The sequence below is a fragment of the Salmo salar genome, chromosome ssa20 (assembly GCF_905237065.1).
Source record: "Salmo salar chromosome ssa20, Ssal_v3.1, whole genome shotgun sequence".
Classification (NCBI taxonomy): Eukaryota; Metazoa; Chordata; class Actinopteri; order Salmoniformes; family Salmonidae; genus Salmo; species Salmo salar.
This window is the reverse complement of record NC_059461.1, coordinates 29,384,056-29,401,732: the sequence shown is the minus strand read 5'-3', so window position 1 is coordinate 29,401,732 and position 17,677 is coordinate 29,384,056. Positions and strand designations below refer to the sequence as shown.

Here is a 17,677-nt window from a genome sequence, read left to right as displayed (position 1 = left end):
TTATGGGAAGATTGTTTCATTTAATTAGGTCTGCTTTCATATTGTTGAGTAATGGGATGAAGCTTTATTAAAATATTTGTTTTTTGTCGTCACTTATTAAGCATCCTAAGCCTTTGATATTTTTTGTAGTCCACTTAAAGGATTGCTCTAGATCGTTATTCTTTTATTTTTCCGATATCACTATGTCATGGATTTTTTAAGCCACTCTCGTTTGCAACAGTTGGTTTAATGATTACACCCTAGATCAACTAGATGCAGGCAAGAGTGTGCAAGGGCGGTATTGAATGTGTCACTGTCTGTCAATGTGTCACTGTCTGTCACCTCAAATTTTTCTCTCGACCTGTGTGAACCTACGTCGTAAACTTTCATTCATAGGCGAGGTTGTAGCAACCTCATGATGGGTATAGGGACAATTTGAGTATCATGTAGTAGCCTAAACCTATCGATGTTACATTGAACTGGGTGAATGGAGTATGAATGACCAGCCCAATGACAGTCATCCAATATGCTGCAATAGAAAAACTGCCATGCTCATGAAAAGAAAAATGTGTCCTCCCTCATCTTAAACGGCACCGACTGCAACAGTGTCTGATGCCCTCCCAGTCACCCCATCTCAATCCCGCGGATGGGGCCCCTCTCCACTCTCATCAATAACCAACAGTGAATCTTAGCTATAATGACAAACAAGGAATAATAATGACTCAACATCCTTTCCTAATCTGTCCAGAATAAAATGACAATGTAGTATAGTCAAATTCTTCTTTTTCTCTCTCCAAAGATAACCCTTCCATCTCCCCCTCCCAGTTTTCTCCCCCTTTACCCCAAGCCAAGCTTGTCCCAACCTGCTATTCTTACCCACCCTTGCCCACCCAAGCCAAACTTGTCCCACCCTCCCATTCTTGCCCTCCCTTACCCACCCAGGCAAAGTTTATCTCAACCTCCCATCTTTTCCCATCCACCCTTCTCTAAGGGCCTGATTCAGTCAGATCCACTTTAGCTGACATCCACATTGTGGTTGTTTTGGCGTGTCAGAGGTGGAACTACGTTAAAAGTGTCAAATACACAAGCAGCTCAGGGTTCTGACTAGGTGGAATACAGCTATGACCGGAAGTGAGTTTTTCATAGCAGGTTAGGAGAATTAACGTAGCCGGTTAGGAGAATTAGGTTAAGGTTGTGGCCAATGGAATCGGTAGAGTAAAAGGCCAGTAACACTGCATTATTCAGAGCCCCATGAAATGACACCATATATACATTCTACAGACTCTACGGAGTATTCCCTACAATACCTTTACTGCGGCACCTAGAATAATTTTTGCTGTATTGTATGTATTTCATATACAATTATTTGCATTGGGGGCATTTATTTGCAAATGTCACTTAAATATGAACAAATATGATTCATTGTGAATGTTTAGACAATTATTTTTCATTTAACATGAATAAATACAGATTATTGACACTTTCTACTACTAGGAAGGGATCAAAATTTACAGAATGGTTACCTGGAGGAATATGGGGGAGGGCAATACTTTTTCAATTACAGTCAAGGGGAGAGTTAAGTACACTACATGACCAAAAGTATGTGGCCACCTGCTCGTCGCACATCTCACTCCAAAATCATGGGCATTGATATAAATTCTCCCCCCCCCTTTGCTGCTATAACAGCCTCCACTCTTCTAGGAAGGCTTTCCACTAGATGTTGGAACATTACTGCGGGGACTTGATTCCATTCATCCAAAAGAGCATTAGTGTGGTTGGGCACTGATGTTGGGTGATTAGGCCTGGCTCACAGTCGGAGTTCCAATTCATCCCAAAGATATTCAATGGAGTTGAGGTCAGGGCTCTGTGTGGGCCAGTCAAGTTCTTCCACACCGATTTCGTCAAACCATTTCTGTATGGACCTCGCTTTGTGCATGGGGGAATTCTCATGCTGAAACAGGAAATGGCCTTCCCCAAACTGTTGCCACAAAGTTGGAAGCACAGAATCGTCTAGAATATCATTGTACGCTGTAGCGTTAACATTTCCCTTCATTGGATCTAACGGGCTTAGCCTGAACCATGAGAAACAGCCCCAACTATTGTTCCAGGTAGCGTTCTCCTGGCATCCGCCAAACCCAGATTTGTCCATCGGACTGCCATATGGTGAACTGTGATTCATCACTCCAGAGAATGTGTTTCCACTGCTCCAGAGTCCAATGGCGGCGAACTTTACACCACTCCAGCCGATGCTTGGCATTGTGCATGGTGATCTTAGGCTTGTGTGCGGCTGCTCGGCCATGGAAAGCCATTTCATGAAGCCCCTGAGGAACAGTTATTGTGCTGAAGTTGCTTCCAGAGACAGTTTGGAACTCGGTAGTGAGTGCTGCAACCTGAGGATAGACAATTTTTTTGCGCTGAGCCTTTGTTGCTCCTAGATTTTTCCACTTCACAATAACAGCACTTACAGTTGACCGGAGCAGCTCTAGCAGGGCAGAAATTTAACTGACTTGTTGGAAAAGGTGGCATCCTATGAAGGTGCCATGTTGAAAGTCACTGAGCTCTTCAGTAAGGACATTCTACTGCAAATGTTTTTTCCATGGAGATTGCAATGCTATGTATTCTATTTTAAACACCTGTCAGCAACGGTGTGGCTGAAATAGATGAATCCACTCATTTGAAGGGGTGCCACATACTTTTGTATGTAGATGTATTTTTTAAATCGAGTCCAGAGGAGGGTAATGTAATTTGAATTTGATTAAATATCAATGTTTATCATTTTTTTATGAGTTGCTTATTAGACTATATCGATTTGTGCCATCTCTTATTCTCCACTGGGCATGCAATATCAAGCGCGCATTTAGGCTATTTAGCGCGGCCTCAATCAAATGATCCATAACCTATAGGCTACGAAGTGCGTGCTATGAGAAGCACAGAACAAAGTTATATTTTTAAAATAGCTGCTGGGATGTTGATCAAAAACTTTTTTGAGTGCTGCTTAACCAATTGTTGTGCTGTGTAGGGCTACGGTGGCAGTTCAGGAGGAGAGTCAAAGGTTTCTTCCAAAAATTATTGTTGATTAGGTCTAGCCCCAAAAAATGCATTGTCTTGCGTGTGGACGAGCCTATAGCCTATGTTCTGTTCAGTTTGAGAAGGAGAGCGCGAAGATGAGAAGGAGGAACGGAGGACAACTTTGGTAGCTTGCTACTACTATAAATTATTTTACTAAAAACAATATGCTTCTTGCCCATGATGTATTTATTGGAGTTATTGGCCTAACAATAAACCAGATTAGAGTAATTTACATTGTGGTGCTGAAACTTGAAGCAGCAGCTGCGGCAAAATCAATCGGAAATGGACAGCTCATGGTGGTGAAAGTAGGCAAAATCAAGTAGGCATAATTCATTTCAATTTCTTTATTTTAAATAGCCTACCTCTGTGTCAGTGAAGAGTTGTTAAGTTCAAACCAAGACTCAAATTGAGGGGGGATGAGAGGGTATGCTACAGGTCTATCTTTTATTAAAGAAAATGGCAAAAAGCACAGGCCTAGTTTAAGATTTTGAAGAAAATAAAACGGATCCGATTTTATAAAGTGATCTATAACAGCGCTTTATGATTTTATAAAGTGATGTATAACAGCGCTTTATGATTTTATAAAGTGATCTATAACAGCGCTTTATGATTTTATAAAGTGATCTATAACAGCGCTTTATGATTTTATAAAGTGATCTATAACAGCGCTTTATGCTGTAAAATAAGTGACTCAGATGCATATGGGGATATCATTGTTTCGTTTCTTTGACATTCAGAGGCTGACTTTGCTTGGGAAGTAATCTAATTATGTCACTACCAATTAGCCTAATTAAGCTATTGACTTTATGTACAATAGAAGATGTTTAAACCCAGACAACTTTTAGGGAAACACTTGCCATCGACTTTGTTTGTATTATTATCAACAACAACAAAAAATTCAGGCGTTCAAATCAAATTTTATTTGTCACATACACATGGTTAGCAGATGTTAATGCGAGTGTAGCGAAATGCTTGTGCTTCTAGTTCCGACAATGCAGTAATATCTAACAAGTAATATAACAAATTCACAACAACTACCTTATACACACAAATGTAAGGGATGAATAACAATATGCACATATAAATATATGGATGAGCGATGGCCATGCGGCATAGGCAAGATGCAGTAGATGGTATAGAGCAGTATATACATATGAGATGAGTAATGTAAACATTATTAAAGTGGCGTTATTTAAAGTGACTAATGATAGGGAGGGTTTTGGTAAAATATATTTTGCTGAAGGGAGGTCCATCCAATTTCATTTCAGAGAGGTCAGATTTTTCTACATGAAACCCTTATTATTAATAACGTTCACTCCCTCACACGGGGACTTTTAATTTGAGCAATTCAGACATTTCGTGAACCGGAAGTACTTTTTTTTTTGTGTTGCTGACGAGACGCAGCTCGCATAAATTAGTATTTGGAGATTATTTGAAAATATTTCATATTTAGTTTGACTTTGGATACGAACCTTAGTCGATGGTGGTGCCAATACAATGCTTAAGTGTCATGGTTTACATAACTCCATCAACAGTCGCTAATGGAAAGCACTCTTACCTAGTTTAGTGGAGTTATTAATGTTAGTTACCTGGAAAGTTAGTTATCCAGTTAGCTAACTAGCTAGCTAAATGTGTCAATATGCTAACGTTATCTGAAGACGATAGCTAGCTAAAAGACAGAAGCTAGCTAACTAGGTATGGCGTGTATATTTTGACCATAGCGTTAGCCAGTAACTAAGGCTAGCCTAGCTAGACGGAATTATCAGATACTAACGGTAGGTAGCTGGGACTTTTTGGTAGTTTTACTAGCTAACTAAATTGCTTTCCTCTGTGGATTTAATCTCTACGGCCGGGAGAATGGAGGATACCGACGATGACGTGCCCCTCATCCTGACCTGGGATGATGCGAACAGCGGTCTGTTGAGTGAGGAGACAGAGAGGGGAGACGAGAGTAAGTTTTTGTTGACATCCCCATTTTACTGCGTAGGTAGCTAGCAAGGATAGCTGACCCATCTAGCTAGATAACGAGACTGCAGCCAATGACATTGGAATGTCATTTAGCACAGCCTCTTCATAATGGGTATCATACTTTTTAGGTTTTGTCATTGATCGGTTTGTAATTTTTGTGGCGTCATCATAATGATGCTCATTAGCTAATTTGCATACTTTTCCGTTATGCCGTCAAATTCTATTCTATTCTTTCTAATGTTCCGCATATATCAGATTAGGCCTGCTCGAAAAAAATATGAGTTTGTTGTCTTGGTGACCTGGCCTGTTTGGGGTTTGTTGGTTGTTTATTGACATTGATAACTCAACTATCATGATGACTCTACGTATCATGATGACTCTAAGTGTTTACAAATGTCCTGAACTTTCTGAATTTCAAGGACTTTTTATTACTTCATTATTCTTTGTTTACTGGTTTAGTAGTTTATGATGAATAGGTTATGAGTGAATTAGGTACTATGAAAGTCTGTTTTTAAATTACTCAAACTAGAAAGAACAGCTTTTATGAATTCATGTTAAGATTTTCTGCATTTCTCTAAATGGTGCAATAAAAAAAAACGGCTATATAATCTGTTCAAGAGATTTATCAAATGATCACGTGATACTTTTTCTTATGACCACACTAAACAACTTCTGTAAAGAACCACTGCCAAATGAATCTAATGTGGAAAAATGAATGAAGAAAGGAGTACAGAAACAAATGTATCTTCTACTTTAACAGCCACTGTAGTTGAAGATAAAAGAGGGTGTAACCCTTCCATAGAGACTCACCAGAGAGGCAGCTCCTCTGCAGGCTAATGATAGGGTTTGGCTGAGGGAGGTTTTGTTGTTAGCGGGTATGGTAGTTGGGGAGGTTCTGCTGATTGTCATCAGAGCAGATGAACACAGCGCTGGCTCACTGCTCTTTCGCTTTAAATTAAAAGAAAGAGGTTTCCCCATAACCCAGAGATCACGTGCGTGTCGTGTCTCCACTTCAGTAATCCTGTAGCCTTTGTACCTCTCACACACTGCAAACTGCCTCTCACATACATGCTGGAAACTGCAGCCTCAGCAGAGATGCAGATACCTCTGTGTGAGTGGCCCCCTGCGCCACGCTGCCTCCCACCCGAAGCACACGCAGGGCAGTGTGTGTCTTTCTAAGCCCCCCCGGCCCTCTCTGGTGTGTGTGTGTGTGTGTGTGTGTGTGTGTGTGTGTGTGTGTGTGTGTGTGTGTGTGTGTGTGTGTGTGTGTGTGTGTGTGTGTGTGTGTGTGTGTGTGTGAGCTCTCGGTTTCCCCTCCTTTGGAAGTGGACAGGAAAAGTACGGGTGTTTTTCCAGGATATCTGGAGCGGGCAGAGCAGTGACTTCCCTGAGGCCTGGGAGAAGGGGAGGCGAAGATTGTTCCACAGGTGGTGGAGAGCAGGACACAGCAAAGGAAGGCCTGCTCTAAAACACACAGCCTGGAGCAGACCTTCACTCAGGCTCTGGCTCACGACAGGACACGATACAGCTGCTGGCTTTGTTCTTGTGATTTAGGCCGCTTGGAGGAGCCACCATGGAGGAAAGAGGATTTCTGTAGTATTTTCCTGTTAGCCCGGAGGACAGACCAGGACTGCCCTGTGTGTGTTTGTATGGGCCTGGGGAGCCATAGGCAGGCACGGAGCCTGACCTCAGTGAGTTGTTGACGGGAGCTCCAACATTTTATTTCTCTGAAAAACAAATGAATGGCTGGGACTTTACCCACAGACACAGTGCTGTCAGGACAACAGCATATACTAGGCCACTTCAGAGGCCTGAGAGAACAGGAGCCTCACCTAGGATTATCCCTAAACTGGAGTCTGATCTCTACACAGCAGCAGACTGAGCTAAGAACACGCTAATGTCAGAGCACCTGCAGAGGCCTCCATGTGCAGGATCCGGCTGACTGATTGACTGACTACTGGACAGCTGGCTGGCATAATCTCTGTGAGCCCTGCCTACTTGGCACTCAGATCCAGTGATCACAGATGTCTGTCTGTAATTCCTAAGGAGAGGACGGAGACGCATCTTCTACGCATCTACTAAGATTACATTTTTACTGCTTGATTTTATGAGGAACTTTTGAAAATCTGTTTGTAGATCTGTCTTTTAATGGTCAGTGGTGAACTGGATGTATATTATCTTTAGCAAGTATGACATAGTTGGATTAAAAGATGAGTTGGTTTGATTTAAGGATTATATCTATCATGGTGTCAGAGACTGAAGTCATATTGTAAGTACTTAGGGGAAGTTGAAGACCATAGCTTAGTTTCCCCTCAGCCTGCTAAGGCTCCATACAGCCACAACCAGACATCACACTGATCTAACCAGGACCTTCTTCATTCTCAGTCTGGTGTCTCTCACCATCAGGAGGTGAGCTCACTTCCTGTCTAGAACTTGAAGGACATTCCTCAAGCTAACATTGGTGAAGAGCGGCGTTGTGGGTGATAAAACCCGTGTGCACAGAGAGCAGTGCTGAGGTCAAAGGTGAAACCGCACTGAGCAGAGGGAGGGAGGAGCCCAGAGAGGAAGGGAGAGAGAGAAGCTGTACCTCCAGAGAGTGTGACTGTGCAGTCTGGACTTCCCTGTCTCCCAGGCTGAGGCCAGAGTGAGGCAGGCTGCTGACTGAGGCTGTGGGATTTTACCCTAGGCCTTTGACAGGAGAGACACACTCTGGATGGTTCATCTCTTCACCAGCTGTCATCAGACGCCCCAGCAACATCTTGTTTTTATTGAATGGTTTGTTCCTGGGACAGAGGAAAAAACGGTCTCTAAGAACACAGGGAGAAACACCAGCTCTGCATGTGTCTGGCCCTGTGTGCTTTGTGAAGACTTCAGGATCAGTTTCTAAACTGTGGAGGACCTCTCTGTCTGAGTATCCCTGTGAGGGATCTTTTTTTAAATTGTCTCTCTGGCGGCATCCATGTGCAGTAGCATGTTAGCCCCTGCATGTCCTTGGAGGTGTGTGAATGCTGGACCTGTGGACTGTGAATGACACACACACACACACACACACTGCTTTAGGGGACCACGTCCAAACACACATACCCAAACAAACACACAGTCCTGGATCGCTGGAGGCCATTAGAGCCATGGAGTGTTCGTCCGTGCTGATGGAGACTGCTGGTATTCATGACAACAGTGTAGAGGAGAGTCCAGCCCTCATCTCCTCATTCTGCAGCGAGCTAGACTGCATGGGTGGGTGTGTGTCTGTGTGTGTGTACACATTTCATTATACTTGTGAGTACCAGAAGCCCTCACAAGAATACTAAACCAACTGAAATTCAGTGAAATGAGGACATTTTGCCAGTCCCCACTTGGCTATTCTAGGTTAGCATTAGGGAAAATAGGATTTTGAATGGGAATCAATTCTTAGTCCCCAAAAAGTATGTGTGGGGGGGGGAATATGTTGTGAAAATGCAGTACAGTGAACGAAACCACTAAATCACTCTTTGTCATGTTTTGGAGGCTCTTTACAAATTTGTATTAATGTTGTTTTTTTCTACTGTGTAGATGGAGGAGGGGGGTATGACATCGTGAATAACCAGGTGATAGCAACACCGGGGCCACCACCAAACTACAGATCACACAATGCCTTACTTCAACAAAGCTGGGAGATGAACTACCAGGAGGCAGCGATCTATCTACAGGTAACCCCCCCATGCACACACACGGTACTTACTTGGTATTTACTTACATTTTGATAGTAATGATTAGCTACATTATAATGTTACGGCGTAGTTATACACTCACCGGACAGGTTATTAGATACACACATCTAGTACCGGGAACCCCCTTTGCCTCCAGAACAGCCTAAATTCTTTGGGGCATAAAATGTACAGTACCAGTAAAAATTTGGACACACCTACTCATTCTAGCATTTTTAATTATTTGTACTATTTTCTACATTGTAGAATAATAGTGAAGACATCAAAACTATGAAATAACACATGGAATCATATGGTAACCAAAAAAGTGTTAAACGAATGAAAATAAATATATTTTATATTTTAAAACTTTGAAAGTTTCTTCAAGTGCAGTCGCAAAAACCATCAAGCGCTATGATAAACTGGCTCTCATGAGGACTGCCACAGGAAAGGAAGACCCGGAGTTACCTCTGCTGCAGAGGATAAGTTCATTACGGATATCAGCCTCAGAAATTGCAGCCCAAATAAATGCTTCAGGGAGTTCAAGTAACATCAACTGTTCAGAGGAGACTGCGTGAATCAAGCCTTCATGGTCGAAATGCTACAAAGAAACCACTACTAAAGGACACCAATAAGAAGAAGAGACTTGCTTGGCCCAAGAAACACGAGCAATGGACATTAGACTGGTGGAAATCTGTCCTTTGGTCTGATGAGTTCAAATTTGAGATTTTTGGTTCCAACTGCCGTGTCTTTGTGAGACGCAGAGTAGGTGAACGTATGATCTCTGCATGTGTAGTTCCTACTGTGAAGCATGGAGGAGGAGGAGGTTTGATGGTGCGGGGGTGCTTGGCTGGTGACGCTGTAAGTGATTTATTTAGAATTCAAGGCACACTTAACCAGCATGGCTACCACAGCATTCTGCAGCGATACGCCATCCCATCTGGTTTGCGCTTAGTGGCACTATCATTTGTTTTTCAACAGGGCAATGACCCAACACTAGAGGTCGACCGATTATGATTTTTCAATACCGATACCGATTATTGGAGGACCAAAAAAGCCGATTTATTATATTTTTGTATTTAATTTTTTTTATTTATTTTTATTATTATTTTTTCTCTATAATTTTTTATTTTTTTATTTATTTTTTATATTTAATATTTTGTAGATTTATTTTTTAATTATTCGTATTTTATTTTTTAATTTATTATTATATATATATATATATATTTTTTTTAATGTATTTATTTGTAATAATGACAATTACAACAATACTGAATGAACACTTATTTTAACTTAATATAATACATCAATAAAATCAATTTAGCCTCAAATAAATAATGAAACATGTTCAATTTGGTTTAAATAATGCAAAAACAAAGTGTTGGAGAAGTAAAAGTGCAATATGTGCCATGTAAGAAAGCTAACGTTTAAGTTCCTTGCTCAGAACATGAGAACATATGAAAGCTGGTGGTTCCTTTTAACATGAGTCTTCAATATTCCCAGGTAAGAAGTTTTAGGTTGTAGTTATTATAGGAATTATAGGACTATTTCTCTCTATACGATTTGTATTTCATATACCTTTGACTGTTGGATGTTCTTATAGGCACTTTAGTATTTCCAGTGTAACAGTATAGCTTCCGTCCCTCTCCTCGCTCCTACCTGGGCTCGAACCATGAACACATCGACAACAGCCACCCTCGAAGCAGCGTTACCCACGTAGAGGAAGGGAAACAACTACTCCAAGTCTCAGAGCGATTGACGTTTGAAACGCTATTAGCGCGCACCCGGCTAACTAGCTAGCCATTTCACATCGGTTACACCAGCCTAATTTCGGGGGTTGATCGGCTTTAAGTCATAAACAGCGCAATGCTTGAAGCATTGCGAAGAGCTGCTGGCAAAATGCACAAAAGTGCTGTTTGAATGAATGCTTACGAGCCTGCTGGTGTCTACCATCGCTCAGTCAGACTGCTCTATCAAATCATAGACTTAATTATAACATAATAACACACAGAAATACGAGCCTTAGGTCATTAATAATCCGGAAACTATCACGTTTATTCTTTCAGTGAAATACGGAACCGTTCCGTATTTTATCTAACGGGTGGCATCCATAAGTCTAAATATTCCTGTTACAATGCACAACCTTCAATGTTATGTCATAATTACGTAAAATTCAGGCAAATTAGTTCGCAACGAGCCAGGCGGCCCAAACTGTTGCATATACCCTGAATCTGCGTGCAATGAACGCAAGAGAAGTGACACAATTTCACCTGGTTAATATTGCCTGCTAACCTGGATTTCTTTTAGCTAAATATGCAGGTTTAAAAATATATACTTCTGTGTATTGATTTTAAGAAAGGCATTGATGTTTATGGTTGGGTACATTCATGCAACGATTGTGCTTTTTTCGCAAATGCGCTTTTGTTAAATCCTCCCCCGTTTGGCGAAGACGACTGTCTTTGTTAGGAAGAAATAGTCTTCGCAGTTCGCAACGAGCCAGGCGGCCCAAACTGCTGCATATACCCTGACTCTGTTGCAAGAGAAGTGACACATTTTCCCTAGTTAAAAGAAATTCATGTTAGCAGGCAATATTAACTAAATATGCAGGTTTAAAAATATATACTTGTGTATTGATTTTAAGAAAGACATTGATGTTTATGGTTAGGTACACGTTGGAGCAACGACAGTCCTTTTTCACGAATGCGCACCGCATCGATTATATGCAACGCAGGACAGGCTAGATAACTACACATGGTTGATGATATTACTAGTTTAACTAGTGATTATGACTGATTGATTGTTTTTTATAAGATAAGTTTAATGCTAGCTAGCATCTTACCTTGGCTTCTTACTGCATTCGTGTAACAGGCAGGCTCCTCATGGAGTGCAATGTAAAGCAGGTGATTAGAGCGTTGGACTAGTTAACCGTAAGGTTGCAAGATTGAATCCCCGAGCTGACAAGGTAAAAATCTGTCGTTCTGCCCCTGAACAGGGCAGTAAACCCACTGTTCTTAGGCCGTCATTGAAAATAAGAATGTGTTCTTAACTGACTTGCCTAGTTAAATTAAGGTGTACATTTTTTTTTTTTTTAAATCGGCGTCCAAAAATACCGATTTCCGATTGTTATGAAAACTTGAAATTGGCCCTAATTAATTGGCCGTTCTGATTAATCGGTCGACCTCTACCCAACACACCTCTAGGCTGTGTAAGGGCTATTTGACCAAGAAGGAGAGAGATGGAGTGCTGCATAAAATGACCTGGCCTCCACAATCACCCGACCTCAACCCAATTGAGATGGTTTGGAATGAGTTGGACTGCAGAGTGAAGGAAAAGCAGCCAACTGTGACGATGTGCGCTGAGAGTCAGGGAGTGAGTGTTTTAATAAATTAACACCACATAATACAAAAATAAGAAACACGAACAATGCACAGAACAGAAACAATAACACCTGGGGAAGGAACCAAAGGGAGTGACATGTATAGGGAAGGTAATCAGGGAAGGGATGGAGTCCAGGTGGTTCTGATGACGCACAGGTGCGCGTAACGATGGTGACAGGTGTGCGCCGTAACGAGCAGTCTGGTGACCTAGCGGCCGGAGAGGGAGCACACGTGACACCAACAAGTGCTCAGCATATGTGGGAACTCCTTCAAGACTGTTGGAAAAGCATTCCAGGAGAAGCTGGTTGACAGAATGCCAAGAGTGCAAAACTCTCATCAAGGCAAAGGGTGGCTACTTTGAAGAATCTCAAATATAAAATGTATTTAGATTTGTTTAACACTTTTTTTTGGTTACTACATGATTCCATATGTGTTATTTCATAGTTTTGATGTGTTCACTATTATTCTAAAATGTAGAAAATAGTACAAATAAAGAAACTCTTGAATGAGTAGGTGTGTCCAAACTTTTGACTAGTACTGTACATGTAGGTAGAGGTAAAGTGACTATGCATGGATAATAAACAGAGAGTAGCAACAGCGTAAAAATGGGGGTGGGGGAGAAATGCAAATAGTTTGGGTAGCCATTTGATTAGCTGTTCAGGAGTCTTATGGCTTGGGGGTAGAAGCTGTTAAGAAGCCTTTTGGACCTAGACTTGGCGCTCCGGTACCGCTTGCCGTGCGGAAGCAGAGAGAACATTCTATGACTAGGGTGGCTGGAGTCTTTGGCAATTTTTTGGGCCTTCCTCTGACACTGCCTGGTATAGAGGTCCTGAATCGCAGGAAGATTTGCCCCAGTGATGTACTGGGCCGTACGCACTACCCTCTGTGGTGCCTAGGGTCGGAGGCTGAGAAGTTGCCATACCAGGCGGTGATGCAACTAGTCAGGATGCTTTCGATGGTGCAGCTGTATAAAGTTTTGAGGATCTGAGGACCCATGCCAAATCTTTTCAGTCTCCTGAGGGGGAATAGGTGTTGTCGTACTTTCTTCACAACTGTCTTGGTGTGTTTGGACCATGATAGTTTGTTGGTGACGTGGACACCAAGGAACTTGAAGCTCTCAACCTGCTCCACTACAGCCCCGTCAATGAGAATGGGGGGCGTGCTCGGTCCTCCTTTTCCTGTAGTCCACAATCATCCCCTTTTTGTCTTGATTCCATTGAGGGAGAGGTTGTTATCCTGGTACCACACTGCCAGGGCTCTGACCTCCTCCCTATAGGCTGTCTCATCGTTATCGGTGATCAGGCCTACCACTGTTGTGTCGTCGGCAAACTTAATTAACTTCTTAAGGCTCAAATCCCGTTAACGGGATCGATTTGACAACAACTGTTGAAATGGCAGAGCGCCAAATTATTATTTTTTTTAAAATAAAAAATATTGAAATTTCATAAAAGTGCAATACACCAAATTAAAGCTGAACTTCTTGTTTGTCTAGCCACAGTGTCAGATTTCAAAAAGGCTTCACGGCGAAAGCAAACAATGCTATTATATGAGGACAGCACCCCATCAAACAACACAGAGAATCATATTTCATCCCGCCAGGCGCGACACAAAACTCAGAAATAACGATATAATTAATGCCTTACCTTTGACGAGCTTCTTCTGTTGACAATCCAATATCTCCCAAGAACATCATAAATGGTCCTTTTGTTCGATTAATTCCGTCGTTATATATCCAAAATGTCCATTTATTTGGCGTGTTTGATTCAGAAAAACACCTGTTCCAACTCGTGCAACATGACTACAAAATATCTCAAGTTACCTGTAATCTTTGTCCAAAGATTTCAAACAACTTTCCTAATACAACTTTAGGTATTTTTTAATGTAAATAATCAATAAAATTTAAGACGGGATAAACTGCGTTCAATACCGGAGGAAAACAAAGTGGAGAGTGCTTTTCAGGTCACGCGCCTCTATCAAACAGTACACTTCCCTCGAGCCTCATTCTGAACAGGGCTACTTCTTCATTACACAAAGGAAAAACATCAACCAATTTCTAAAGACTGTTGACTTCCAGTGGAAGCGATAGGAACTGCAGGCATCTGCCTTAGAATTATGGATTCTCAATGAAAACTCATTGAAAAGAGTGACCTAAAAAAAAAAAAGCATCCTGGATGGTTTGTCCTCGGGGTTTCGCCTGCCAAATAAGTGCAATGCATTCCAGCAAAGCCACAACACTAAACGATACATTAACTGCACTATAACGGTGACAAACACTGCCTACAAATGGCCTACATAAAGCTGTCCCAGCATCACTGCTACACCTGGCTATCAGCGGAGTCTTGTCTGGCAGCGAAACAGTTCATTCAGCCTCATTTACTGCCTTTTAAAAAAACATAGCTGATATGGCTGACTTGCTTAAACAATGGTTTCTAATGACAATTGTGATGTACAAACTATGGTATAAGGGGATGACAAGCAGATAAATAGACCAAATTATTAGGGTGAGGCACATGGGCTACTAACATCTTACTACACAACATGCACTTAGTATTACTTTCTTAGCTACAGTATACTTATCTCCCTGGCATATTACATCATTTATGCAGCAGCATACAAAACATGTTGGACTCACCTTGTTGTGCTGTGCTCACTTGAACAGGAAGGTGGCGCGGCAGTCTTTTTCATGGGCAAATCATAGGCTGGATTTACAATTCAGAGTTGGATGACCGTTCAAAACGTATTTTCCCAGTCAGAGCTTGTTTATTCCCGACTTCCAAGGTGTCTTGAGTAGGGATGCACCTATATGACATTTTTTGCCGATACCGATATTTTCCTTGCCAAAAGAAACAATACCAATAACCGATATTTAAAATTTTAGCTGCCTTTTAAGCATTCTAGTGCAGCTAAATAGTTAACACGCACACGTAGATGCAGCGGTCTAAGGCACCGTATCTCAGTGCAAGAGGTGTCACTACAGTCCCTGGTTCAAATCCAGGCTGTATCACATCCGGTTGTGATTGGGAGTCCCATAGGGCGGCACACAATTGGCCCAGCGTCGTCTTGGTTTGACCGGGGTAGGCCGTCATTGTAAATAGGAATTTGTTCTTAACTGACTTGCCTAGTTAAATAAAGGTTACACACACACACCACACCACACTGACCAAAAAGTTATTTTGTTGGCATTTCCATATGTCCCCATTACCAGTAAAACATAATCAAAACCTATTTCTTTCACTTACTTGCTGTGCTGTTTCGTCGTTTCATTCAACCAGAATTTCATCATACATGTCAAGCAGTGAAGTTTCAGCTCTGTCGGTCCGTGGTCTCTCGTCCTCGGTACGCACTGTCACTGTGTCCGTTTCCATCTCGTCCAGCTGTGTATGTAACATTTCACGTAAACCCTGTTTCTTGTCTGCATCGAAGTAGCGGTCCTTATACCTAGCATCGAGCATGGTGTCAACACAGTAAAGAGGCTCAGAGAGAATACCACCGAATTGCTTGTTCACACCCTTGAGTACTTTTGTAAGTTTTAACCCCACGGTCTGTCAGCAATTTTGTTGCGCAGGTGTTTCAATGCCATGACAGAGGGTATCACGTCTGCTGCAGACGCTTATTTCTCGATTCAGTTTGCAAGTTTCAAACATGTTCTCAAATGCCATTGAAATGGCAGCAGTGATATGAGAACCAGCACATTCTTGAGTATTCAATACGGCTTTCCTCAGTACAAAATCCTCGTCAACGCACTGTGCTGTCAGACTCAGCATGCTCATGGGGCTGACATCGCTGGTCCAAATGTCAGTCGTGAACGCAAGTAGCATAATGAATTCCATTATCTTGCCGTTAATAGCTTTTGCCTTTGTCTCGCTGAAATGTTCTTACTCTTTCAAATGACTGCTCAACTTGAACTTGTTTAGTTGTTGGAAGTGTGCACTTAGTATTTTTCTGCTTTTGTGCTGTGTAGTGCCGTATTTTTCATGGCGTCGTTACGTCATCTACTTAGGTTATATACGTCAGCTTTGACATCGGTTTTGCACATCGGTGTTAAACTAGACATCGGGCTGATGCAGATGTTGGCATTTTTAGCTAATATCGTCCGATTCTGATATGCTCACCGATATATCGTGCAACCTAGTCTTGAACTCGCTGAAGTTAAGTTTTCACACTTCCGAGTTAAGTTGTTTTGAGCCAATGTTGAATGTTTATCATCTTAAACTTGGAAAAGAGACCCTTAATCCCAGAATTGGGACCACACAGCCACTCCACTGAATGGCAGTCTAGTGATTGCTTTGCAATGCTTGCCGTTAACGTTAGCCACTGTCAATGATTCCTTCCAAACCACTCATTGTTGAATTTGCGATTTCCAAGTTGTTGTGTAATGGCAGATGAGCACCGATAAGTTTTATCTATAATTTCTCTTCATTATTTATCTTTATATGACAAGGATTAAAAAGGATTTGCCAGTAGATTGTCGACATGATTCATGATGATGACTGCTAGCTAAGATTTTTAAAGTATGATGTTGACATGATCAGTCCAATCAAAGCTACTGTACATATAACAGGATTTTACGTTATTTTATCTGTGGGCAATGACCTTTAGCCTTCTTGGATGGGCACTTCTAATGTAACTCTATGGCAGCACCCAAGGGGATAGAATTTTCCAGCTCTCCCCTTAGACTTGGCGGTGAGGTAGTCCCCCCATGACTGACAGAACACTGAGCCAATCACGGCGCAACGCTCCATATTTTCTGCTGGCTTGCCCCACCACCACATAAAGCACTGAGCTAGGCTGAAACACCTGCATTTTGGAGCTGCCTTACTGAAGAAAATAAAAAAGAGACCATGTTTGTATGCAGCTTAATTAACTCAATGATATATATATATATTTTTTTTTACATTGTTTGCAAACTGATATGTGACACGTATTAATGCCAAAATAACATGCAAAACAGGCAAGCCCCAACAAACAACTGGGAACTAAATGAAGGTATTTGGACATAAAATATGAACTTTATCGAACAAAACAAACATTTATAGTGGAACTGGGATTCCTGGGAGTGCATTCAGATGAAGATCATCAAAGGTAAGTGAATATTTATAATGTTATTTAATGTCTAATGTCTAATGCTGTTGACTCCAAAATGGCGGGTATCTGTATGGCTTGTTTTAATATCTGAGCGCTGTACTCAGATTATTGCAAAGTTTGCTTTTGCCGAAAAGCTTTTTTGAAATCTGACACAGCGGTTACATTAAGGAGAAGTTTATCTATAATTCTGTGCATAACACTTGTATCTTTTGTCAAAGTTTATGATGAGTATTTCTGTAAATTGATGTGCTCATTCACCGGGGTTTTGGAGGCAAAACATTTCTGAATATTACACGCCAATGTAAAATGGGGTTTTTGGATATAAATATGAACTTTATCGAGCAAAACATACATGTATTGTGTAACATGAAGTCCTATGAGTGCCATCTGATGAAGATCATCAAAGTTTAGTGATTAATTTTAGCTGTATTTCTGGTTTTTCTGATGCTTGGAAAATGGCTGTGTGGTTTTTCTTTTCTAGGCGCTGTCCTAACACAATCTAATGCTATGCTTTCG

The 17,677-nt window shown here is 41.5% G+C and overlaps 1 protein-coding gene across 2 annotated transcripts in view; it reads left to right on the top strand.

Annotated features, from left to right (window-relative positions):
* The first annotated feature begins 4,272 nt into the window (after positions 1-4,272).
* Positions 4,273-17,677, top strand: part of tpcn1 (two pore segment channel 1) — a 32,335-nt gene continuing 18,930 nt past the window's right edge. Inside the window, exons 1-2 of one of the 2 annotated variants that reach the window (XM_014161158.2) lie at positions 4,273-4,999; positions 8,566-8,702. In XM_014161158.2, coding sequence (XP_014016633.1) covers positions 4,906-4,999; positions 8,566-8,702 — 231 coding nt within the window. In that variant the 5' untranslated portion in view covers positions 4,273-4,905. Of the gene's footprint in view, positions 5,000-6,297; positions 8,251-8,565; positions 8,703-17,677 lie in introns of those variants that run through there. The other variant, XM_014161157.2, reaches the window with a different exon arrangement.